We start from the raw sequence: 27850 nt of genomic DNA, 5'->3' as shown, positions 1-27850 counted from the left end.
AGAAGCCAGCTGTCTTACGGTTCAATAGCTGTTCTTTCACTCCCTCCATTTTAATATGGCTTTCTGCTCTGTCTACTGTCCTTGAATCCAACATTTCTTAGTTCATACTCAAGAGAGAAAACATTTGGTTTTTTTCTTTATATTAATTTCTCATCTTATTTTGTTGGAGTAATGGCTTAAGTATTTATTTTCTGCTTTTAAATTTATTTTTAAATTTTTGATTGTGACCCAAAACTTGCTAGTTTTTATTAATCTTACGTATATTTATTTTTATTGTAGTAAAATATACATGGCATAAAATTTGCCATTTTAACCATTTTTAAGGGTACAGTTCCATGGCATTAAGTACATTCATGTGTTGTACTACCATCACCACTACTCATCTCCAGAACTACTTCATCATTTCAATCTGAAAGTCCATACCCATTAAACAGTAACTTCTGATTTTCCCATACCCCTAGCCCCTGATATAACTACTATTCTACTTTTTGTCTCTATGAATTATCTATTCAAGATACCTCGTTATAAGTGGACTCCTACAATATTTGGCCTTTTGTGTCTGGATTATTCATTTAGCACAATGTCTTCAAGGTTCATCCATGTTGTAGCATGTGTCAGAATTTTCTTCCTTTTTAAAGCTGAATAATATTCTATTGTTTGTCAGTTCATCTGTTGGTACATATTTGGGCTATTTTTACCTTTTGTCTATTGTGAATAATGTTGCTGTGAACATGGGTATACAAGTATCTGTTCTAGTCCCTGCTTTCAAGTATTTTGGGTATATCCCCAGAAATAGGATTGCTGGATCATATCGTAATTCTGTGTTTAATTTTTTGAGGGACTGACATAATGTTTTATGGAGACTTCACTGTTTTACATTTCTACCAGCAATGCACAAGGGTCCCAATTTCTCCACATCCTCGTGAACATTTGGTATTTTCTGTGTTTTTTGTTTGTTTGTTTTGATAATAGCCATCCTAATGGGTTTGAGGTGGTATTGCATTGTGATTTTGGTTTGCACTTCCCTAATGGGTAGTAATGTTGAGCATCTTTTCATGTGCTTTATTAGCCATTTCTATATCTTCTTTAGAGAAAGGAGAGTAAGATCCTTTTAATTGATTCCTGGATAATGTTTGCCTTTTCATTTTTCTCACTTTAGGTGGGCCTTTAATTAATATCTGTTGACTGAAAGAGAGATAAGTGAACAAATGAGTAAAAGGATAAGTACTGTTTCCCATTATCATCCAGATCATTTCAGTTTCAGTAACCACTAGATTTGCTACCCGGGGCAGGTTCCTTAACTTTGCTAGGCTACATTTTCATAATCTGTAAATGGGGATATTAATACCTGCCCCACTGGATTGTTATGCAGATTAAATGCTATGCAAAATACTTTTGAAACAGTGACATGTCAACATGAAATTAAAATTTGCTAATAAAAATGTTAATACTTATAATTATCTGTTTAAGTTTTATAATACTTAAATGCTGAGTGTTTCTTTGCTGTTCATATATTAGGAGTGCCCTCTTAAAATAATATGAAAAATCTTTTTAAAGTGTAAGCTTCACAGGAACTAGCAATATCTTTCAAGAGATATTTGTTGACTAAACTAAAGAATGATGAACGAATGCATATTTGCGCACACACATACACACACACACAGTTTTAAGTTGCCTTTGACCAGTGTGGCTTTTCTCATTACTAACAGTGAATCCAAAATACTGTGTTGCCTCAAACTCTGTTGGATTGATATTTAAAAAACCGTTAAGTCTCTGGTGAAGTATTGAGTTAAAGGGAAAGAGTAAGAGTTGGGTTTTGTTTTGTTTTGTTTTTATGTCTTAAGATAAAAAATTATAGGTGATTTTATCTGAATTTTGTGTCTGACTTTTTTCTGATTAATTCTATTGCATTAGTAACACCATATCTCTTATTCTCTGTTGATAAAATAATAGTAATAATATTTACTAATTAAATTGATAAGGCTGTGATGTGGCGTTTATAGAGGGTTTTGTGACTCTTTCATTAAAGTTTGTGGAAAGTGTGATATACTAGAAAAGTACTGGATCAATGGTAAGTCAATTTGATGTTGATACACTTTAATGGGAAAATCTTCCCAATTATGTGAGAGGAAACACTAATGAAAAATATATGTTTCCTATACTAAACTATTTTCACTTTAAATCAGATTGACTTTATCTTCATTTTTAAAATCATCCTTTTAATTTTCAAGCTGGCTGAGATCTGAGGCTGGTGTTCACTTACTGATTTCAACCAAACATCGAAGTGTAGGATCAGAAGAGGAATAAAAGATGGTCCAGATAAAAAAGAGAAATGTTAGATTTTTTAAAAAAAGCTAATTTGTCACTTCATTCATTGAGTATGAACTGAATAGACTTCTAACCCTTAAAATACTTTTTTTTCCTCTTTTTATTGCCTGGAATCTTAAGAGCTTTATCATTTGCAGTCATAAAATGAAAATATACACCAAACCCTCAAAGGGCAAGTATGAAATTAAATTATATTTGGGCAGCTGTAACCTTTTAAAACGATCAGATTCCAGTTAATGTATTTCTTCCTGTTCCAAGTGCTGCCATGGTGTTTGATGGTGGGAAGCAGTCCAAAGGGCATTGGGAGATAATAAATTCACTGTAAATTTCACCCCAAGGCATGTCTCGATACACCAAGGCCTCCATTTAGCAAGGCTGACCTAAAACTCTTGTCACATCCAAAGGTCATTTAGGTTGGGGTTGGTGTGTCCCATCTATCTTTCCTTGATGTAAAGAGTGACAGTTGAAATAGGACTGAGCTCATAAACAGTCATCTGGATATGAAAAAGAAGCTAGCTTTGGAGTAGGTGGGGAAAGTGAAGAGAGAACTATCTTTTACAGTAGGACTGGCAAATACTGTGCTTTTTGCAAAGTCAGTGAAGGGTCGACACGCTCTCGTAGCTGCTGTTTCAGAGCAGCCATTAATTTGAAAGGGGCATTACTGGATTTGGTTGATTTAGAATCAGGTGCTTTTTCTTCTTGCTTTATATTTGTTTCCCAAAGCCTAGGGTGATTTTTAGTAAGTATTTTCTAGAAGAATGTAATATTTCCAATCTCCTTTTACTTTAAAATAATATTCCTTCCCCCATTTAAATCTGTTCTCTTCAGTTAATTTACAAGATGAACCAACACATGTGAACAAATTAGGAGAAAAATTGTTTTAAAGAAATGAAGCTTAATGTGGTACTGGAATATAGCAATTTTTTTCTATTGTCCACTTAATCATATACTTTTTTATTGTGGTAAAATATGCAGAACAATCAAATTTATCATTTTAACCATTTTTAAGTATTCAATTCAGTAACATTAAATTCCTTCACAGTGTTGTATACCCATCACCAATATTTATTTCCAGAACTTTTTAATCATCCCATGGAAACTCTGTACCCATTAAATAATAACTCCCCATTCCCCATTCCCCCCCACCTTGCCTCAGCCCCTGGTAACTTCCATTCCACTTTCTGTCTCTATGAATTTGCCTACTCTGTGTACCTCATATAAGTGAATCATACAATATTTGTCCTTTTGTCTGGCTGATTTCACTTAGTGTAATGTTTTCAAGGCTCATCAATGTTGTAGCATGTATCTCTCAATCATTACTTTTAAGAATGACTTCAGTTCTTTCAAAGACAATATTTTAAAATGTTAAGAATCAGGGATATATAAATTACCAATTATAATAATCATAAGTAATATATAGTGTCATATGGAGAAATATTAGATAACTACTGGACAGATATAACAAGATTTAAGTCTTATAATTTTTCTTGGGGAAAAACATTAAAATTCTTTTCATTAAGGCAGAGATCTCTGTTCATTGATATGTTCTAAGTGTCTAGAATTGTGCTTGGTGCATAATAGGTGCCCAAATAAATAAATATTGAATGAATCAATCAATTTAAGGAAGGAAAGCAGGAGTTACAACTGATTATTTCTGTGAACTACTTCGATGATATATGAGAAATATGGCCTGCACAATTGAAAAGGAAGCCTTTTGTGATCAGAGGAGCTAATGAAAGTCGAAATACACTCTAAATGCAAGGTGTATTTTTGTTATTTTAATTGATTTAAGAGTAATATGTGATTTGGGTAGTGCAAATAGTAGCCAATTTTAAATATGTTTTTCTTATATTTTTTAAATGGTCTAGAGAAATCAAGGAATTGAAGCAAAATACAGTTTTTAAAATATAATTAAATTCTTAGTATAAATTATACGGAAAAGAGCAAATATTTAAATAAGGATGAGACTCAAAATGTTGAAAATTTTATATCCAGATTTATTCTATAATTGATTTTGAATCAATTTTAAATCATGTAAAAAAAGTGATTAGGTCAACATCATTCTAGGTAAAAGTGGGTTATAGGTGAACCAAACCCTTCCAATCAGTTCTTCATATTATTGTATATCGAGACTAACCTTGTGGAAATGCAAATCTAGTTACATCATTCCTCTTTTTAAACTGTTCTAGCTTCCCATCTACCTTTCCAAACACCTCTCACGTACACTGGAGCCTCACTGACCTTCTTCCAAGGCCCTGTATTTGTCTTGTTCTCTTCTACCACAAGGTTCGTCTGCCAATACTTCTTCCTGCTCCATGTATGTAGTTACATCATCTCATCCTTCTGATTTCTAACTAATCGTATTTATAGGGAAGCCTTTCCTGGTCTGTCTGACCATATTATAGCTCTCTCTTAAATGTTTCCCCAGCACCATGAGTTGAGAAGAAAACCAAACTGAGACAATATTTACTGGCAGTGACCAAGTGGAAGGAGGAAGATGAAAATGCTAGGAAAAATGTCCTCGGGTACTTCTCAATTCCTCCCTACCCTACATCTGCAGTAATGTAGTTACTATCAGAAGAACCCAGTCTCTGTCAGAAGTACTATTAGAATTGCCCTCCCCAGGCTTGTTCATCTCTTTGCTCCAAAGCCCCAGACCCTACTACTATATCAGCATGACCGGAAAAGAGCTTCATAAGGCATAGAGGTTAAGAGTTATAAACTCTATTAAAAGACTTGGATTGTAACCTCAGCTTACCTGTGTGACTTCGGACAAATGACTTTTTCTTTCCCTGTGCTTTAGTGCCCTCCTCCACAAAATAATAATGTCTTTCCTAAGGTTGTTGAGAAGGTTCAGAGAGACATGGCCTGGGCCTGGCACACAGTAAGCTTCCTGTAAACTCTAGCTACTATGATTATTTTTGCTGCTGCTATTATCGTTCTGTATCCAATTTCTCTTGAAATTGAGATTAATTCATCTTAATGTTATGTACTCAAATAACCAACACTAATTAATATGCAATATTTCCTTAATCTTAATGGTTTACAATGAAAGAAATGAAGGAAAACATAAGGGGGAAATCCATAGGAAGAAGTCTTTTTAAATTTAACCCATCACATGTGCTGTCTATTAGTACTAGCAGTACAACAAAACAACTAAAGAAAACAAAAATCTTTAATGGTTGTGCGCTTTCTTCAGGGAAAGTAGAGTTCTGTCGCTAGAGATTAAAGAAATTTTTTACTCTTGAAGCCTTTAACCCCTGGTCTTGGAAACTATCTTTGACTCAGAGCTTAGGAAAAACCTTATTACCAGTGGCCAGCAGGTAGGGGAATCCCAGTGGGGTAGAGGGAGATAAATTCATCATGTAAAGTTGAAGTTTGGAAAGCACCTTCACATTGTAACATTGCTACGCATATGGTAAGTTTATATGGTATGTAATAGAAAAGAGAATTTTAAGGGATACTCAGACTTCTAACACTACTAGTTACTTAACCTCGGGCAATTTATGAGCTTTCACTTTCCTCATTGAACACACAGAATTGTTATGGTGATCCCTGAAATAGCATAAAGACTAATAGCAAAGTGGGTGGTACATCATAGTCACTGAGAAAATCATAGATATTGCACTTCCTCTCCCAAATATGCCAAGTATTTTTAAGCTTTCAGCAAGTATGCATTCTGGAAGTGAATCTGTTTTTTATAATATACAAAATAATATATATAGTCTGATGTAGCATGAACTAACACTCATTTTCTTTTTGTTTTGAGTTAAAATGCTCACTGTTTTTAATGTTTTGATTACAATTATACACCCTCCCCCCCAACCTATGGGGATAACACGAACAATGATTTCACAATTATGAACTTAGCCAAAGATAAGTGCTTGCTTTAAAATTCTTTCTGATAATACTCAGCTTTTCTATATTTAATGATGAATTCTTGGTAGCAAAAGATTTTTCTCCCCAGTAAACAAGCATTTCTGTGCTTATTGTTACTTTGAAAGGAATTTCAGCAGTGTTGTATTCCCATAAGTTAAACTAATTAAAGGTAGGAGTAGAGTCACTGATCTAGAAACGATTTGAAGAGCTTTCCAGCCAGTGTCCTCCTTACCTTGCCAAATGGAGGTGTACTTACTGGTTGGTGACCTCAGGAATAGCTGCAGTGTTCATCCTCCCACAGTAATGAACAGCAAGTCTGGAGTGGCATAAAAAGGGTCAATCGAATAGGTCATACATCATATGGGGAGGCAGATGTTGGAACATATTGTAATGGATTACTGTGCAGTATATGAAGATGGCTTGTGGAGTAGAAAAAACGAGGAAGGAGTGAGAAAGAGAGAGAAACTCTCAGTTGGTGTTTTCTTGAGTGACTCTTGCAGATATATCTGGTTCTTTAAGGAACTGCTTCAATTATAAAAGTCAAAATGTTTTTCTAGCTATTCAAGGTTTATTGGTGTGTAATAAAATGAAGAAAGCCTTTTAAAATCTATTTCATTGGAAGTGTTTCTTATTTATATGCTTCAGTATCTGCAGTGTGACAGAAACAGCGTGAGAGCATCATACCTGTGAAAAAGGTCTTCAGGTTTAAATAAGTTCAAATGTATTCTTTAATTTTTAGCAGGATGCCATCTTCACACCCTCTCAACACTACATCCCTCTTTGATAGCTCCGTATTCCAAGTATCACACTGAGTGGGACTGAATTTGGAATAAAATAATAAAGATTGTCTATGTATTATTAATATTTGGTGATGGCAGCTTTACCTAGATAATATAGCTTTTGTACATGTATTTACTATAGCTTTTTAATAGTAAAACCACACTATAGCCAGACATAATATTTTACTTTTGTATTGTAACTTTTCCAAGACATATCACCCAGGAGTGATGTATTTAAGGAGATGCGAGTCATAATAGCAGTAGTTTCTGCCTTGGAGACCCTAGCAGGCAGCCCCATATTTCCTCAGGCAGGTTTTCCAAGTGGCTCACCAGTTCTCTCTAAAGGCAAAACATTCCTTTCTGAAGTGGATGACCATTGTTTTCCCCTTGTGGCTTGTCTTCCTGCAATCCTGAACTCATCTCTGTATGTCCGCTGACCATCCAGCCTTTCGGAGACTTTATCCACTCAAGTCATTTCCTTGCTTAACTTGCCATTGAAACTCTTATATTCCAACAGCTCCAGATGGTTCGTTTTTTAAATTATGCACCATTGATATACTATTAGTTATCCTTCATTCCCGCAAATCTGTACTGTCTGAATTTACTTACTCTTTTGGTTTGATACGTTTCTTTCTTTTCCTCAAGTTTCCTTAGGAATTGTGTCCAAATACACAAGATCCTGGATCGTCCACATTGCGTATACTTACTTGAACTTGCTTCTCCAAGCGACTCCAGTCCCTGCTATACCCAGACTATCACTCCCTTTGCTCCCTTGAGAATAACTCTTCAATTGCAATGCCAGACGGGAGATGAAGTTCAAATGCCTCCCAAATTCCTGCGGCACCTGTGATTCTCCCAATCACTTTTTCCCATGGTCTCCGGGAGATCTGGGGAAGCAACAGGAGAAATGCTTCATTCCCTCCAGCCCCCACCCCACTTACATACCACCAAGGAGGGTAGAAGAGAGCTCTAACCATCTACTCCCTTCCCCAAGCCTTTCACCCTCAACACAGACTTGACAAAGGGTCTCAGTCTTTAGAGCTGCCTGTCAACTCTGTCTAGTCTCCATTTCTTCCAGCAGTCCCCTTAGTGGTTAAAAAAAGTCATCGACTTTCAGAGCTCACTTTGATATGCTGGTGTTCCTTGATGGGTACAAAGGGTGCATGGTCCTTTATAATCGGTATTGTACTTCTCTACTAGGATTTTTGAAAATTAAAAAATTTAAAAATTATTGTGTAAGTATATAAAAATTATATAAGAGGAAAATATGTTTATTTCTGTTACTTATTATTGTCATTATATTGTTTATCATTATGGACCTTTTGATAAAATCTATACACTGCTATTAAACTGGACCCTCACAGTCTCTCTGATAGGTTTTACTATTTAAAATTGAATTCAGATGTCCAGAACTCTTACAACTCAACAATAAAATAACCCGATTTCTTAAAAGAGCAAAAGATCGGAATAGACATTTTACCAAAGAAGACATACAAATGGCTAGTAAGCACACGAAAAGATGCTCAATGTCATCAGTCATTAGGGAAATGCAAATTAAAACCACAATGAGATACCACTTCACTTCTACTAGAATAGTTATGATCGAAAGACAGACAATACCAAGTTGTTGATGATAATACACTGCTAGTGGGAATGCAGAAAAGTTCAGCCACTTGAGAAAGTTTGGCAGTTCCTTGAAAAAGTAAACATTAACTTACCATATGACCTAGCAAAATCCAGTCCTAGGAATCGGGCAGCCAAGAGAAATGAAAACGCACAAAGACTTGTACTGGAACATTCATAGCAGGACTATTCATAATAGCCTAAAATTGGAAACAAACAAAATATCCATCAACTGGATAAATGGATAAAGAAATATGGTATATCAATACAAATGAGTACCATGAGTACTCATGAGTACCATTCAGCAATATAATGGAACAGACTACTTACACGTGCTACAACATGGAGGAACCTCAAAAACATGCTAAACGGAAGAAGCTAGATCTCTTTTTGTTCTCTCCTCCAGCCCTGCCCCAGTAGTGTTGACTGCAAAAGAAGACTGCCTCACATCTAACCTAGGGAAAGTAGAAGGAGTGTGTGCTTTTATTTTAAAAAGGGAAGAGGAAAGTTTCTCTTAAAAGTTCCCTCTGTGGTATATAGGAAAACCTTAAATACTTAAATATATTTTGTTGGTGGATTTAAAAGTTAACTTTATGACTTTGCATGTTATGTTCACTTACCTGGAATATCTTTCCATTCTAACTTTCTCTTGCAACTTCCTTGAAGACACCTATCTAGCAGGGCTGCAGCTGGGCCCCACCTTAGCAGCGCTTTAGAAGATAGTCACAGCCAAGAAAGGTATCCCATCTAGGGCAAAACCATTCATCTTCTCTTGAATGGAGCTGGGGTTAAGAAGAGCAGGCACGCAGGCTGTGGACCTAGTCTAAAGACACCAAGGAGAGCGGGAATCGAAATTCACATCTGCCCTCCACATCATTTCTGTGTGTGGAGGGGAAAATACGCATAACATAGAATTTGCCATCTTAACCATTTTGAAATGTACAGTTCATTGGCATTAAGGACATTCACATTGTTGTACAACACATCATCAGCATCCATCTCCAGAACTTTTTCATCTTTCCAAATTGAAATTCTGTACCTATTAAGCAGTTACAGTCCTTCCCGCCTCCCCACCCGACCCCCAGCTCCTGGGAGCCACCGCTCTTTATGTCTCTCTAAAAACGACTACTCTAGATGCATCATATAAGAGGGATCATACAATATTTGGTCTTTTATCATTGGCTTATTTCACTTAGCATAGTGTCTTCAAGGTTCATCCATGTAGAAGCATTTGTCAGAATTCCCTTACTTTTTAAGGCTGAATAATATTCCACTGTATGTATATGACACACTTTGCTTATCCATTCCCCCCTTGATGGACACTTGGATCTCTTCCACCTTTTGGCTACTGTGACTAATGCTGCTGTGAACATGGGTGTACAAATATCTGTTCCAGGCCCTGCTTTCAATTATTTGGCATATATACCCAGAAGAGGGATTGTTGGATCATATGGTAATTCTGTTTCATTTTGTGAGGAATTGCCATAGTGTTTTCCAAAAGTAGTTACACCATTTTATATTCCCAGCAGAAAAGCTCAAAGGTTCCAATTTCTCCACATCCTCACCAATATTTGTTATGTTCAGGTTTTTTGATAATAGCTGTCCTAACGGATTGTGAAGTGGTATCTCATTTTGGTATTCATTTGCACCCAGCTATTTTGAAGGTGTGTTTGTCCAGATGGCAAAATGAAACATATTTTATTAAACACATCATTAGCTAGATTTGTAAATTGTAAATTTTTATATATTTGGCATGTGAGTTTCTATTTGCACTTTTGCCCTGGAATCCAACAAATTTAAGGCCTATTGTGTTTTTCATGCAATATGCTCGAATAACCTCAAAAAGAAGAGCTGACAGTATTAGAGCAAGAAGTCCATGTTTTAACTCAAGTTGCTCTGATAATTTTCTGTGAAGAAACATTATGAAAAATAATGTGCAAAGCAAATTTATTCACATTGAAACATGCTGATATGTTTTGAAAGATTTTCTTCAGTACATTAGTTTCTCTTTAAACTCCACATTTAAGATACATTACGAAGCTGAAATTAAGCCATAAAGATAACACTTATGGAGCCTTGAAATTGCTTTCCGAATTTTTTTCTCACAAATGTTATTCCTTGTCCCTGCCCTTAAAAAAACAAACATGCTTTTCATATACATCGTATCTAACATAAATCTCTCAGGTTAGATTTAAGCTTTAGAAGTACACATTTATCAACTTTTAAAATCATAATAAGCCACAACACACACATTTTAAAATCTCTAATCGAAACAGTTAACACATTGTAGACATATTAACTTTTATTGCCAGATTTCAGTCACTACACTTAAAAAAAAATCACCTCCCATTTCTGTACATATATTTGCACTTCAAGATGCTATTAACAAGGGAGTTTTTAGCTCTGTAACGTTCTTTTTGAAGATTTAGGTCTATATGTGTTTGCTTAGGTGAGAGTTTAGAAATGACTACTACTTATTTCTGAGAGCTTTCTTGATCACCACGTGTGATAAAGGACTTCTTCAACTTTCAGCCCTGTACCTCTTTAAATTCTTGGGATAGTTAAAACAACCTCATTGGTCTCATTTAATTAAATGTTAAAATATGTAAAATTCATTTACAGTTATAGTACACCTCTTTTTTCTCTCTCTTTATGTATCAGTGTTTGATATGAAATTTCATTTGGAAAAAATGATCCTACTTATAAAATAATTTTAAACAATTAACTTAGCAAAAACAATATTAAGCGGTTGTGCAGTGTGTTAGCACTCTTCACTCAGATCATGGAATCTTTTTTTTTTTCCTTTTTCATTTTCACAACTGTTACTTCAACTCAAACTTTCATTCAAATTACTGCTGCTAAATTTTGATAACCTCATAACTGATATTACTCTTTATCTTATCTTAACTAAAACAATATGTATGTTTTAGTTTAAAACATATGTATTGCTCTCAAACATTCAGTGGCTTTCTTTTGCCTACATATTAAATTTAAACTGTTTTGCTTCTATTTCACGATTTTCTGTAAGTTGAACTTAGCCTGCACCCAGTACTGTTTTGTTCTTCCCAAGGTTTGCGCTCAGTTAGGTCACTGTTCTGTCTACCACCTACTCTCTCACCTACTGTTCCACACCATCCTGTCTATTCCCTTTGCAACAGCCGGGTCATTCCTGCTCCTGTGCCTGGCTTTAGACTGTGCTCCCTCCCTAGAATGCCACCTCTTTTATTCTGCTCAGCTTAGCTACACCTCTATAGTGAAAGCATATCAGAATGCACTGATTCATTTCCTTTTTTGTCATGCCTTTAACAGTGGCATATAGTTACATACAGTACACTTGTATTCTCAATATTTTATGTGTACCAGTGTTGACTTAGGGAGGAAACTATGTTTATGCATTTTCTGTATCCCCCACGGTACCTAGCACAGTCCAGAGTCTGCAGTAGGAGGTTAGCACGTAAATATTACCTAGTTCTTACTTGGTATAATTAATCCATTAATAATTATAACTGTTACTTATTGATCAAGTGAGTGTTTTATGCACAGTATGTGATGTATTTCTCACAGCAACCATGCAAGGTCAGTTTTATTTATCCCTGAATTTACAGATTAAGGAATTGTGGTTCAGATTGGTCACCCAAGGTCACTAGCTCAGAGCTGGGGTTAGAATTGTGGTTTGCCTTCCTTTTAACTGTCCCTCGAAAAGTAGAAATGGTCCTTGAAGGAGCTTAAAACACTGAAGAGACAAAGATGTAGTTTTATGGAACAGTTTGAGACAAAAGTGAGAGTTACTTATATGTATAGATAGATATATAGAAACATACTTATGAGCACATTAGCACCAAGACCCTAAGTAACCAATGAGTAGATTCCAACCTAATTGTATGTGATTGTCTCCATTAAAAAAGAAAAAAATCATTTTCTGAAGTAGGTGTAGGGATGGGGGAAGGGAAAGGGAATGAGAATGCAATATTTTAAGTAATACAAAGAATAGAAAACCTAATGCTCTGTGGGGTTGGGGAGTTTTAGAGATCAAACCAAACCCCTAACATATCCGTTTCAAGATAAGGGTCAAATTATTCTTCAAGGTAAAAAAGTGTTATTCTGTTAGTCTGGTTAACATCATGCCCTGAGTGTTCTCCTTAATCTTCAGCTTTTTATGTTTAGGATCTCTCAACTTCTTTCTGATGTTAAGAACAACTTGACTGTTTTTTATAAAAGTACATTTATCATAATACACCTTATATTTAACTCCGGGTTTTCTCTACTATCCTTTAAAGAAAAATGTGAGCCAGGTTTTTGTTTAAACATTTTTATTTATATATAATTACAAGTGACTATAATTATATATGTACATAATATGTAAATGAGTTCTGTAGTTCACAGGATGCTTGTTACTTCAGGAGGCTTTCCAGTCCCCACAAATTTCATGCCCCTTCCCGCTCACCAAGGTCAGCCCGTGATTCTGAGATTATAGACCTCCCTCAGTACAGATACCTACATGATTCTTGATTCTGCTTTAAGAACATTTAATAAATGAAATAAAATACTAATCATCTCTAGACTTTCTTGTTTTAATATCAGTCACTACACATCTTAATGGATAGACAAATGGATTTAGTTTTTTGAAAGGTTGAATTAAAATAAGTCTCAGCAGCATTTAGTTTTTAAGTTGCCTACCCTTGATATATAACCAGGTATGAAAACCACTGTCAGCTTCTTTAAATCTACTGAAAATTTGTTTTAACTTGTGAATGGCCAAATTAGGTCCCAGCAGTATTAAAATTTCTGGTTTATTTTACTTGTGCAGACCCAAAGTATGTTAGATTCTCTGAAACTTGAGGCCTTTTTATGCTTCTGTAATATAATGTAAATTTAAGGAACGCATATATTTGACACAAATTAAAATATATTGAAAATAGATCTTTCCTACTTCCAAACCTTGGCAAACTAGGAAGATCAGATGTGTGTGGTGGGAAATGTAATGATCTGGAAATAGTGGAAAGTTAATCACAGTTGGGGAAAAGTAGGTCTATATATCGACCCTTTGCATAGAGAAAGCCAAATATGAGGAAGGGGATATGTGAGATTGGGGGGAATGAAGTGCTACTTAATGTTAGCCATACTGAATGAGTAATAAGATTATGACTTTTTCATCATTAATTACTTTAACTCTCTGTGTTTTGTAAAAATACCAGTTACTAGTATACTGTTCTAGTAAAAATATGTATTTAAATGGGCCCATGTATTTTCCAAATTTATCTTCTTTTCTACTCAAAGGAATTTTTTAGGATAATTCAACTGAGGTAAACCTTAATTTCATATTTAAAAGGTTAAAACAATGCATTTATTTGAATGAAGGAAGAACATGTATGATTTTTTTTAATTCCAAGTATATACCATCTCCTACCTTTAAATTCATTAAAGTGTTTGGGAACATATTTATACTTCTATTTTTAGTAGTAGTTCTAATACTTCTTTGGAAGTTGTGAATCTGTAGTGATTTATGTTTAAACATTTAATTACCTTTTATGAGTGACTGGTCCATCTATTTAATAATCTAATTAATACAAATAGTCAATATTTTTTCAATATTTTGAAATAATTTTTTAATAATCAAATTCAAATTTTGAATAACTATTTTGTTCACATTTTTCCTTTTAGCTACGGAGGTTAAAATATCCCATGTCATCTTTAGTAATTATGGAACAATTTTATATTTTGTGTATACTAAACCAGAAATATGTGTTGTTACCTTCTAGGAATAATAGGCACTGGAATCGTTTTTAAAGACAAGGATATAATATACAGTACAATGTGAAATTTACAATATGTAATACAGTTATCCAGCCAGTATTTTAAAATACATATATTTTAAAATTCAGTACACTGGAAAAAATTTTAATTTGCAAAGTGATATCCTGGGTTATTAGTTATTTTCTTAATGGCTTCATAAACAGTTCAGGATGATGATGGAAGAAATTACTTCGTGAATCGCAGAATTTAAGACACAGGTTTTTAACCCAAGTGTGGGAAATGTGTCATTTCTGATACTTTGAAAATGGTACACTCCCAACTCATCATATTTGACATCATATCCTTTTACTTTTTATGTAATCTATTAAAGACTTATGAATTAAATCTTATTCTTTCTGATTGACTGGGGTAAGAAATAACATAATTCTAATGCATGCAAAAAAAATTTGGGGGGTGGGACAGTCATTACTGATAGTATAAATATACTTCTCTGGTGTTTCTTTTGTCTGGAATGTATCTTGCATTAGTTGACATAAAACAATAAGCTATAATTTTTAAAATAATTTTAATGTCCTGTTTTCATTTAGAACAAAGCATCTAGAAACTCTGAAAAATGTAAATATATGTTCATGTATATAAATGCCAGTCTTCAGTCTTCATTATTTCATTTATAGAGAGACCCCACTTATCAGAGTCTCTGGCTTATCCTGAGCAGTTTCAGCCTTTGAAATTTCCCTTTCAGAGAAAAACCAAGATAATCCAGAGAACTATTTCACAGCACTTTTCCTTGGGAGCTTTTTTCTTTAACATCAGTCTTTTGATTATGGAAGTTCTAGCTTGCATAGTAAAAGCTATCCATGAAATCTTAAGACAAATGAGAAATAAGAAATTGTGTTGTATTTTAAATATATGTACGCACATATATATGTATATATATGTGTGTATATCTATACACTTATTTATTAATATTTGTATATGTGTATATAAATAATTGCTTCTTCAATCAGATTTTCACAAACTGCTAAATGGAGATGGAAGAGTATTAATCGAAACATTTGATATGACTCTTTGAATCTAAAGCAACCTCCATCTTTTAAGATACTACATGATACGGCTATCATCATCAAGTAAAATTTTCCCTTATTATTAAATTGATTTGTTGAAGAATTTTTATTGGTCATTTAATAAGAATTACTATGTGATGGCTTAGCCGAAGAGTGTGTGATTTAGATAGTATTCCTTAAAACCCTAATCCTCAAGATTATCTCAAGTTTGTCTGTGTTTATATATCATGAAGTAAAGTGGCATTCTGGCAAGCATCCAGTTAACTTTTATCAACTGAGGTAGACTGACCCGATAATGTTCTTCAAATAGTCCCCTTCCATTCCCTCCCAGTGGCTTTTTTGTATTTCTACACAGCTAATAATCAGAAAAAATTGTTGCAGGTGCCCTTTTCAGCAAGTCAAAGAAAGGAAATATACAGGGCTTGAACCCATATGGATAGTAAGAAAATTACTTGGTGTATGAAGCTTCATTCTTTTGTAACACACCGTGTAAATTTTTAAATGGTTAAAATAAAGGTATTAACCATATAGTGTGATATACTTTTCCTCCACTGATGTTGGCAAAGAGTAAATATGGATGACTGTTACTTGTTTTCAGTCCCTGTATATACTGACACTAAAATTCCTTATGTGTGGTATCTGTCATTTCTCCCCTGAGTAGTAAGTCATGAAAGTTGAGGTGACAGTGTCTTTCTTTCAATATTCCAGGGCACAAACAAAAATACCCAATTGGAAAAATACCACATCTTATTACAGGTATTTTCTGGGAGGCGCATTTATTTTATTACTCAGTCCTTTTTTTTTCTCTCTCCCTCCCTCTCTCTCTCTCTTTCTTCTGTAGCAGTTATATGCTGCCCAGCTAGCCGCAATGCAGGTGTCTCCAGGAGGAAAGCTCCCAGGCATACCCCACGGCAACCTTGGTGCTGCTGTGTCTCCTACCAGCATTCACACAGACAAGAGCACAAACAGCCCACCACCCAAAAGCAAGGTACCCTTTTGAAGAAACTACATGTTTTGACATTTAGAGTGTCCTTTTCATTCAGTGAGATTTATTGAATATCTATTATGTGCCAGCAACTGGGCTAAACTCTAGATCTCAAGGAAATAATAGTCTAGTAGGATCAGTAAGGAAGGTGTCCCTATAAATTTGCATACATACCTTTAGTCACTCGTTTATTCAACAAACATGCATTTATAGTAGGAAATGTGAGTGACACAAATATTTGTAAGATAGGTGTGCTGTCATCAAGAATTTTACAGTCTTATAAAATAGATAGCCATCCTCTACGATACAAAGTCTTAGAAGGAGTTACAGATAAAGTGCATTGGAAGTTATTAGGACAAAGAGATTATTACCTTCAGTGAGAGATCTGGGAAAAGTTTCCCAAAGGTGCAACTGAAATAGACCTTAATATATGAGTATGATTAGTGCATACAGAAAATGTTTTATATAAATATCAATAACTATTATTATGAGGTATAGTATAGACATAATTTTTGATGTATTATTCAGCCAATGAGATGATCATGTACAGATAGGAAGATAATACTAGTGTTGAAAGTAAAACTGTTTAGAAATAGTTTTGTTTTTAGAGCTAAGGAAACATTTCCTGAGAGAATGTAGAAAAGGATCAGGAGAGTTTCAGGTAATTTGTTTCTTGGCTCAGAAGAAGAGAGAATCAGAAAAATTAATTTGAATTTCTTTGTGATTTTTAAGATCTTACCTAGATGATAGTATATGAATATATTAAACTTTCTGTGGAAAAAGTAAAAAGAGTAACCATAAAATAATTTTTCCTGACATTAATCAGGGAAATAATCACACATATTTTCTAACAATTAGAAAATATTAAGTAGAAAACTGATAACAGTTAATTTACCTCCAAAATAATACTGTTTTGTCTTTTGCTGAATTACCTAGAAAATTGATTCTGCTCTTCATTTCATGAATTCATGTTGAAATGTCTAAAGAGTAATAGGCTAAGAGTAGTCACAACAGTTGAAAAAATACACAGAGAAAAAATTAGAAAGTATTGCAAAAGAAAAAAACAATCGAATTTTTTTACGCCTTCCGTAGTGCCCTGGCAGGTGCTTTTCACAGTCAGTGTATTAATCCAGAGCAGAAATTGGGAAAGAGAAGAGATGGGTTGGGAAAGTGTCCTCCAGCCTCCATCTCCCCAAAACCTCCAAGTGTGTTTTTATATAGTAAGAGATAAATACATTTGGAATTGTAAGTGAACCTGGACAAGGACCTTAGACCTCACCAGCAACATGTGCAAATATATAGTGCAAAACATTGTACTTACTACTGTGATATTAGGAAATATGCATAAGCCACTTTTAAGAGCTCTTTCTGCTGTGTAATGGACCTTGCATGTTCTGTGCTTGATGTATACCTAAGGCCTGGTCTGCTTTTCTTCATGATCACAGCAGAACATATGTTTTTAAAACTCGGTAATAATTATAACATTTATTAAATATAATTTAATTTTAAAGCAGTGAGGTTTTGGTGTCTCCATGGACCAGCAGTTTCAGTGTATTGCGTGTACAGGCTAACACTGAGAAAAATAAATAGCTGTAACAGCACCGTCACTGTCACACACAAGTAACTCTGTGAGGTATCATTCTGGGTTTTTTCCCATGACTTATTAATGTGATTTCACATCATGTTTTATAATGATGCTTTACATTAAGACGTTTCATCTTATGATTTTATAGTATATAGTTCACTTGTAAAGGACTAATGGGTTTTTCCTGGTTCCTAGAATTACTTTTTATCGTTAATATCGTCTCTCCAAATGACTTAACTCAAATAATCATGAAGCTTTTGATGTCAGTCAGCCTCATCCATTTATGCATCTGTTTATTTGTTCATTCATTCATTCATCCATTCAAATGTTTATTGAGCACTTGCTATGATACTGTCTTAGGTAACCATGGCAAATGTAAAAGTGACTGAAAGTTGGCCAAGATTAGGACACTGCTTTATGAGCTATATGGTTCCAGACATTCATAGAACTCCACAGACTGGATGCAAAGTTTGATTATTTCAGTAATGTTAGGACTCTGCCATAGTCTATGGTTTTAAACACCTCCATTTGTTTAGTACTAGTAAAAAAGTGGATTGTGTTTCTATAAGCTATGATTATACATAATTTTAAAAATATATTTATAGTTTATCGCTAAATTTCACTTTTGGAAAATTAGCCTTCATGAATTTTCTATCATATAAAGTTTAAGAAAACCATGGATGTTGTATTTTTTCCCACCTACAATTATTGTAAAATACATAAAAAGTTTAACCCAGAATAAAGTGCCTCTTTTTAAGTAACAACCACGATTTAATAAAAATATGTCCTTTCTTTGCTCATTGCCCTCTAGCACACTGTCTACCACCATTCTTATTGTCAGAAAAGATGTCTTAAATGTGCTTGGTGTTTTAGCTAAGCAGTAAAGTTTACTGGGTTAAAAATAGCCAGACCAATAAATATTACTGTTGTCATTTTAATGAAGAACATAGCTAAAAAAATACAAGCAACAATAAATAAAGAGGTCCCATTTCAATACATGAATTTAGTTTCTTAGAGGCTGGAATTGACATTTATACATGGTATAATAAACATTTTGCCTTCACAAAGCCATTTTAGTTATATATAAATTGTTATCATTTATTATTATATATATATTTTGAAACAATCAATTCTTAGTGTCCTGGGGGCATTTTCTGTGTGTTTTATTGGTGAATTTTCATGTCTGTCTTACTATACAATAGAATTATTTTATTTAGCTTTGTGTTATCTGCTTACCTACCTGGCATAAGCCAAACTGATGATTTATGTTGAAAGTACCTTTATTGTACTTTGAATAGAAAAATAGAATCATAAGCCACATCTAGGTGATGATGTAAGGAAAATGATCTTATTGACAGCTGTCAAAAATCAACCATGTTCTCTGGGTTTTCTTGCCTGCCCTTCTTCCTAGATTTGCCTTTGACTCACAACTCCAGAGAAGGACACAAACAAAACTTATTTGCAATTTGCAAAAAATGGAAGGGGGGAATCAAAGGGAAGGGGCTCCAAAAGACTGTAAAATTGTACAGCATGAGTCCTCTGATGCATGCTGTTTTCAATCTGCTGTGTGCCAGTTGGAGGCTTGAGGGGGTTGTGCGTGCGCTAGAAAGGATAATGCTGAGAAATGATAGAGTGGCTGTGACCTCCAAGCTCAGCCTGGAAATCCAAGACATTGATTTCACTTAGCATTCCTGCTGAGAAATCTGGCGGAGTTCAGTTGTAATAAAAGAACAAGATTCTGTTCTAATGGTAATGGCGTATGACAGACATATCACTTTGTCTGTCCTCAGCACCAGAGAGAGGAGAATTGGAGAAAGGTCACCTGATCTTCCCGTGGTGTTGTACTGAGCTTTGAACTGCCACTTAGGAACATAATTATTTATAATATTAAATGGCAAAGAAACCTTTAGAGGACTCACAGTGACCCTCTAAAAACTGCAGACAGGAAGTGTGTACCATAAACATGAAAACACACAAAAAAATCTGCTCTCTTCAAAATCTGCACTGGAGAACTTGGATAGCGTTGCTGGTTGAATTATGTCTTTAAACTTACTGTTTTGAACGGTTTTCATTAATGCCTGACATATTGTCGTTGCTTAACTTTTCCTTAATTTTTATGCCTTGATTATATTATGCACAGAGACAAGAATTTTTTTTTATAATGTATTTTGCCAAAGGTTGAAAAATTAAGTCTATCAGCAGGTTTTAAAAATTTCTCAGGTTTTACATCTTTCTTAATACATGTACACTTGTCTCTTTAGCACTTATTTAATTTTTTCCCCTCTGGATCCTACTACAGGACTAATTTTTTTATATTTAGTTCTTCAGGGATATTCTCCTAGCTCATGCGTATCCTCACAGCTGAGTTTATAGCTAAATATTGATAAAAGAAAGAAAACTTTGAAAGTATGAAATCTTGAACTTATGTGTACAAGAGATCAAGTTTAAAGGAAATTTTAGAAATAATTCTATTTCTCATTTTAAGGAAAATTATTTAAAGTATTGTTTAGCAGTATTGGTCCTTGCATCTCATAGACGATATTGCTGCTCTGAATCTGCTTATATTGCTTAACACATGTTTAAATTGATTTGTTTATAGTTTAGCGTTCTGCCACAGAATGGACACAATTTATTCAGTGACTTTCATTTTTGCACCACATATTTCTTTATTTTAATGGTTTTCTGCATTGTTTGCTGCAATCTTTTAAAAAACCTAGATAGCCTTTCTTTTGTGATAGTAATTGATCTCTTGATAATATTTGTTTGGTAAGAATAAATTATTTCTTTTAAAAATAACAGAATCAATATCAGCCTTAAAATAGTTATCTTAGGAGGAGGAGTATTTTTACCTGGTTTCACATACAACTCACTCAATTGTTGGTAATGAATAAGCTTATAATTTCCATGTTGTCAGGAAATCCTCATATGTCATAGATGTGCTAACCATCTGAACTTCACATTTTAAGTGTTTTGCTATTGCAAAAGTAGCCACCTCTTGGGAAAATTTTAAGTGCAACTTGTAAATACTATGAAACGTCTCTTGGTATTTGATGAAAACTTATATATGGCCTGCAGCTAACCAAGAGTAGTTAGATTGAAAAGCTGATGACAAGAGAGAATTCCTGGGTGCTTTTCTTTTAACCTTGCTCTGACCCTAGTCATACCCCTGGTCGCAGTTGTGTCTCTGTCAATGACAGGAGCACATAGATTGTCCAAATCAATTTTTTTTTGTTCTTTTCAAATACTTCTGGCAGTGATGTTCTCATTTGCTCAGCAGTAGCACCTGGGAGTTAGGACAAGGAAAACAAATATTTTTCCAACAAGCCAGAAAAAGCCCTAGCCAGCTGACCAGACACAATCAGTTACTTTCAGGGGCAATATCTTTATACATATTGTTTCAAATTCAGAAGCAAGAAGTGGAACTGTATTGTTTTATCTGATCCTCTTTCACAGACACAGAAATGAAGATCTTTCCTGAATTGGTAGCCAGGTGCTTGTGTTAGTAATGTCAGGAGTGCCATGACTCCTCTTAGGGCACCTATTTTTTGCTATAATGGTTCCAATCACATAGTTTCATGCTAGCAAGTAAGCATTTTATCAGTACACACTGATCTACAGGGTAGAATTTTATAGTTTAATACTATAAGTCACAAACTTTGGTACATATACACACAAGATTACTTAGCACTGTATGTTGGGAGTATGAGAAATCAGAGGATAATCATGATTCATCTTAATTGAAAATTAGTTCTAACAGGAGATTTAGGAAATGCAGCTTTTTTGCTAACTTTGGGACAGTGTTCTGTATTGCCAGTTGGGGGAAAGGCTCACTACACAAGTGCACATGCAGCCTAACCACAACCAAGTCAAACCACCACCACACTAACTATAAAAACACTAATTTTAATATTTGACAAAAACATCCTTTCAAGATAAAGCAAAAGACATCAAAGAGATTTCATAAGTTTGAAATTGACCAGGAAGTACTAAGGCCTCCACAGTAGTAGTGCCAATCATGAGAAATTCAGAAAGCACTGCTCAACATAATCATAACTTCGGTTAATAGTTTCACATTTTATCTGGCCATATAAAATTTTTAGTAGTAGTAGTTGCTAGAGATGTGATTTCCAATATATAAAAATTCCTAGAATACTACTATTTGACTTATTTTTAGAGCTTTTCAGGTCAAGATCTCAAATAAACATTACTCACTACACAGGGTCAGAACTGGTCTCCGAATATAGTATTTCTAAGTAATCCACAGTGCTTAAATAGCACTAATCAAAGAGGCGCTTCCATTCATCTACATATGTAAGATCAAATAAAACCACGGATCCCTCCTGAAACTATTAGACCTGATACTTTTGTAGATTCCATGTCTCCTAAAACTTCAGAACAGAACGGAATGTTAGCCTCAGCTAATTATAACCACATTTAAATTGGCCATTTTCTATTCTTATGCTTTAAACACTGTCTGGCATATCAATTAAATGCTAGAATCTCCCTAACACCTTGCTCCGTACAGCTGCTTCGTGCTTTGTTGAATAGCTATCGAACACCCCTCCTCCCCCCCCACCCGGTATTTCAATATCTATGAAATAACAATTTTGTGAGCCTTTGAGATGTGATATGGATGTGTCATACTCAAGAGGTGAATTCATTTGAGAGGAATCACCGCATAGAGTTAAACTGTAAATGTGGCCCATTACCATTATCATCACTTTCCTGTGTGGGACATAGTTACAGTGGGCATAACATAGTCGCCCTGTCATTTTAAATAAAATAGTTTTCTTTTTGTGACCCCTTGTTGCTAAACTGAAATATGTTAAATGAAGTGTTATCAGCAGAACCCCTGTGAAGAGCCTCCTCCTTTCCGTTTCATTTGTATTCGGTTGACAGGAATCTCAAACAGCTAGGTACTTAAACAGAGGCTTTTCTGAGCCCAGTGGTATTAAATATCCAAGTAGGTCATTTGGTGATATATTCTTATGACTCAGAAAGTGGGGGGGGGGCATTTGTAACATAAAAACAATAAAAATTATAAAACAAAGAGACAGACTAATCATAGTGTTGGCATTTTTTTAAGGCAAAATATACAGAGGGATTTAGGTAATATCCTTTGAATTCAGCTGGCCTGGCCTGTGTTGCCCGGTATGCTGATTTTGTTTTGACAGGACCCTGTTTGGAACACAGCAGCCGGCTCTGATGAGCCATGTCAAAGCTTTTTAATAATGCAAACCATGGGGGAGACAAGAGGGTGCTGAGCATGTGCAGAGACAGGAAGAGCCACAGAATCACATTTTTTAAGTGGAAGTTGCCCTCTAAAATAGGTCCTACACAATGCAGATTCACCGTCCAAAAAGCTAAATGTTGAAAGCATTTTAATGTTAAAACCAGGCAGTTAAAACCTAAATAGTGTGGGGAAGAAAAACAGAACAATGTGAAAGGATGTCCCTGTATGGGGGGGGGGGGGGTGTCTAGTACAACGTCAATAAACATCATGGCTAAATGTAAGTCATCAATACATCAGACTGAGAGCGCGAAAGTGCACTTCTGTAGTTATCTTTCCTTTTAGGGAATCATTTATAATTTGGGCTTCCTAAAACATTCTTCAAATCAATTAAAATCCTTTCTTTTCTATCCTAAATGATTGATCAGTGCCTCATTTGAGCTATTGATTATCGATCCCTTTTTACCCCTTTGGCCTTGACCTGTACTAGAAATGTTTGAATAGAGAATTGAGAATTGAAACCATGGAGGACTACCCCAAACCTCAGATTTGATTCATTTGAATACCTTCTGCTTAATCATTCTTTCCTATTCAAAAAATAGGAAGAATTTTAGTAGTCTCTTTAACAGAGATGCCCCAAAAGTATAGATTTGTTTTCTACATGACAACAAATTATTAATGTCTTATTTAGATTGATGGAAAATAGAATATATGCATATTTATTTGTTCAATTTTATCAATAGATTTTTCTCTAGAGAGAACCAAGTGGTCCACTAATATTTTTAAACACTATAAAATAGAGAGTAGAAAGAAAATAATACATTAATTAAACAGATGTAAATTTGAGTCAAAAAAATAAAAAGATGTAACCTTCTAAGCTGAAGGCAGACAAGTTCAAAACCGAAAGTATTCAAAAGTTTTATTTATTTAACAAAATGCATCGGGTGTTTTGTTTATAGAATTATGGAAGCTTCAGTAAGAAGGAAATGCAGAAAGTATTCAGTCCAACACACGATAACTCAGTCATGAGGTTACTTTGCCTCTGCCTAGTCTGCTGCAATGACAGAAGGAGTCCACCACTCCATGAGGTGGCATTATTTTATTCAGAGTAACTTAATGTCACAGTATTCTTATTTAAGTAGAACTGTAATCAACTTTCCAGGATTTCAAATTATGGTTTCACTGAATGACAACTGTATTTGTTAGTAAAATAATAGAAAACCCAGCCAAAACTGGATTAAGCAAAAAGGAAATGTATTCAGTCACATTAAAAAAAATGTTATTCTGATTTCAGATGTGGTTTAATTAGGAGCCTAAACAATATCACTTGGAATTGGTCTCTAGCCCTTAGCTCTGTTGTTTCCTCATTCCTTAAAGGACTGTCCCTTTTTAGTGTTCTCTAACACCCTATGCTTACATCTACCATTATTGATTCAACAAATATTAATGTATGCCTGTCATGTGCCAAATTCAGTTCAAGACAGGAACTACAGCTACTACAGCTATGAACAGGACAGTGTGTCTTCTTTAGATTCTGCAGTCTAATGGGAAGTGATAAACTATGAGCAATTAAACCGACAATTTCATATATTGGTAACTGCTGTGAAGAAAATAAGACATGGTAAAAGAGTGCCTAGGGACAAGCAAGGGAATCTCCTTGAGACAGAACTATAAGGGAAGCTCTCTCTGAGACTTAAATCATGAATAGGAAAGTAAAGTACCTGCAAAGGTCTGAGAAAAAGGTATTCCAAACAGGAGGAACAGCAGTTGCAGAGACTGTAATATATGAGTGAGGTTGACAAATTCAAGGTTTAGAAAATAGGCCAGGGTAGCTGAAATGCAAAGAACATGAGGGAGAATAAGAAATGAAATTGGAAATGAGAAAGACCACATCAGGTAGGACTTTTTCATGTTAAGTTTTGAATTTTATTCTAAGTGCATTCACTTTTAAAGAGAAATTATGTATTTTCCATTTGTCATACGACTTATTAAACTCTTGTAATTATCTATTCATTGTATTCTTTTCTTAGGGTATTGTGTCTTTCAGGCAAAGGAATTTTTTTCCTTTTATCTTTTGGACCAATTAGTTAATATTTTAAGTGTCTCTACATTACTTCCCTAGAAACACTCTGGAATTTGAGCCCTAATGACACATCCTGGACCTTGCCATTGGAGAGACAAGACAATTTAATTCAACAAATTAATTAACAGATTAATTGCTTATGATGTGTCTGTCAGAGTCCTAGGACCTAAGGATACTGGTGAACAGTGTAGACGGTCCTCTGCCCTCATGGAGCACCGTGTATGTGGTGAGGGATGTGGTGAAGGGATACAGACAGAAAAAGACCATCACGTTAAAGCTCGTTAAGGGCAGCAAGTAAGCACCTGGAGTACGGATTTAACCTACACTATTTCCTGGGTTTTCTTTAGACTCACTTACTTTATCAGGGTTTTTTCATTAGTAATATATGAAAACACACACAATTGATAGTACCTGATACCACCTATAGGAAGCAAATTGCAAGGTTGAGTTTTTGGAGTGATATTTTGGTACTAACACCTAAGTATTGGTTTTTAAAAAGTCATCTTAAAAAATTAGAATTGCTATGTACGTGTGTTGATAAGAGTTTTAGAATTCTTATTTTACTTGATCTCTTTTGAGTAGGTTTACAAGTCACATGAGAAAACAGACCCTAATTTCTAATCAGAGTTTTACTTTTGACATTTGTTTTTTTTAATTTTTGATTTTTACCCAAAACTTTATAACCCAGTGTGATTCTAGTGAACCTGCCAAGTGCAACAGACTTTTAGCTATCTTTAAAAAAAATCAGTGAAAAATGTGCTACAGTCTTAAAACAATTACAACCGGGCAGTTTTAAAATTATGAAGAGCATTATTTTCATCATTGGGATAAACTTGCTTTGAGAGGACAACATTCTTTCAAAATCAGCCACACATTCTCTCTCTTACTGTCTCTCTCTCCCTGTCTCCTTTCCTCCATCTCTGCCTCCCTCTCCTCCCCTCCTCCCTTCTCCCTCCCTCCAGTTACAAGCTTTATTAAAGTCACACTTTTTGTCATAAAAACATGCGATGCCACCCACTTAAAAAAAATTTTATAAAGTTTATGTAAAACTTCTATAAATAATGTGATTATTTTCTTGTCAAAACTCATTATATGACTTATTTAAGCATGTACATTCATAATGCACTTAAAATCCTATCTATTTTACTTATATTGAGTTTATATACAAAGTTCTAATGTATCTATTTCGTTGTATTATATTCCATAAAGAAGGATTCCTTTTTAGTTATACCTCTTTTCATATTTTCTGATGCACAGACAATATGGTGGTGGCATTAATTGCATGAAGTTAACTTAAGGAGAAAGAGAGACTATTTTAATCCAGAGCTGTCCAAAAAGTTATAAAATAGTGAACTCCATCATCATTCTTGCAGTTTCTCATTTCTTCTAATAATCAACTAAAGAACGCAGTCATTCTTAATTATAGTTTTTTGAGCAAAGACCAGAAAAAAATGTGTAACTTGATTAGTATTAAATGTGGGGGGAAAAATGCCTTCATCATATGCACAGTGAGTGGTGTAATTCACGTTGACTGTGAATTATTGTCTAGAGCAGGGGTCCCCAAACCCCGGGCTGCGGACTGGTATCAATCTGCGGCCTGTTAGGAACCGGGCCGCACAGCAGGAGGTGAGCGGCGGGGGAGCTAGTGAAGCTTCATCTGCCGCTCCCCATCGCTCCCCATCACTCGCATTACCGCCTGAACCATCCCCCCCAACCCCTGTCCGTTGAAAAATTGTCTTCCATGAGACCAGTCCCTGGTGCCTAAAAGGTTGGGGACTGCTGGTCTAGAGTCTACTTAATATGATCAGAGGAACTTGCAAGCATACATTCCTTATCTCACATATCTTCAAGTTTGAGACCAGGGGGGTACAGAGTAGGATTCAAAATATAGAACAGCTCTTTTTTTTTTTTTGAAATAGGGAATAATCTTAGAATTCTGTTATCTTACTTGAAAATAGATTTGAAATTTTTTCTATACTGAAATCAGAATTTTGCTCACGAAAATTTTAATCATAAATATTAAATTTGAAAAGTACATTCTTAATGGCTCAGAATATTGAATATTGCTAAGAACTTGTTTAACACAGTGCTGCTTGGAAAGCAGCATGTCTAAAAATACAAGTGTCTAAATATGAAAAGCTAGCAATTTTCCTTAACCTGAATCATGTACTTAGGTGTCCTCAGGTTCTCAAGGGAAGAATGTACCCCTTTCCTAGTCCTGGACCTCCTTGTAGATAATATAATTGGATGCTTCTTAGAATTCTACCCACCTCCCTTTGTGAGCTGCGGGACTTACAATTGCAATATCCCACAGCTTTTAGTACTCATACTTCCAACTATGGACTAGCTGATTCCATAGGGCGACTTTTACAGAACCCAACCGTTCATCCTTTATGATTTTGGTTTTTCAAAAGAATAAGGATGAGATCTCTAAATTTAGAGGAAAATGAAGACCAGAATTCTTACTTTACAGGTTTTACATTACCAAAATAATATGAGAGAAAAAAAAGTATACTTAAATAGAAAAAAAAAGTATATTC

General features: G+C 34.7%; 1 protein-coding gene across 5 annotated transcripts in view; it reads left to right on the top strand.

The window, feature by feature from the left end:
- The window catches only part of SOX5 (SRY-box transcription factor 5), a 393300-nt gene that overhangs the window by 308258 nt on the left and 57192 nt on the right, over positions 1-27850 (top strand). For all 5 annotated transcript variants that reach the window (XM_036866199.1, XM_036866200.1, XM_036866198.1 and 2 more), the window contains one exon: positions 16269-16415. In XM_036866199.1, coding sequence (XP_036722094.1) covers positions 16269-16415 — 147 coding nt within the window. The remainder of the gene's footprint in view (positions 1-16268; positions 16416-27850) is intronic.

The sequence above is a fragment of the Balaenoptera musculus genome, chromosome 10, assembly GCF_009873245.2.
Source record: "Balaenoptera musculus isolate JJ_BM4_2016_0621 chromosome 10, mBalMus1.pri.v3, whole genome shotgun sequence".
Taxonomy (NCBI): domain Eukaryota; kingdom Metazoa; phylum Chordata; class Mammalia; order Artiodactyla; family Balaenopteridae; genus Balaenoptera; species Balaenoptera musculus.
This window is presented reverse-complemented; position numbering and strand designations above follow the sequence as displayed.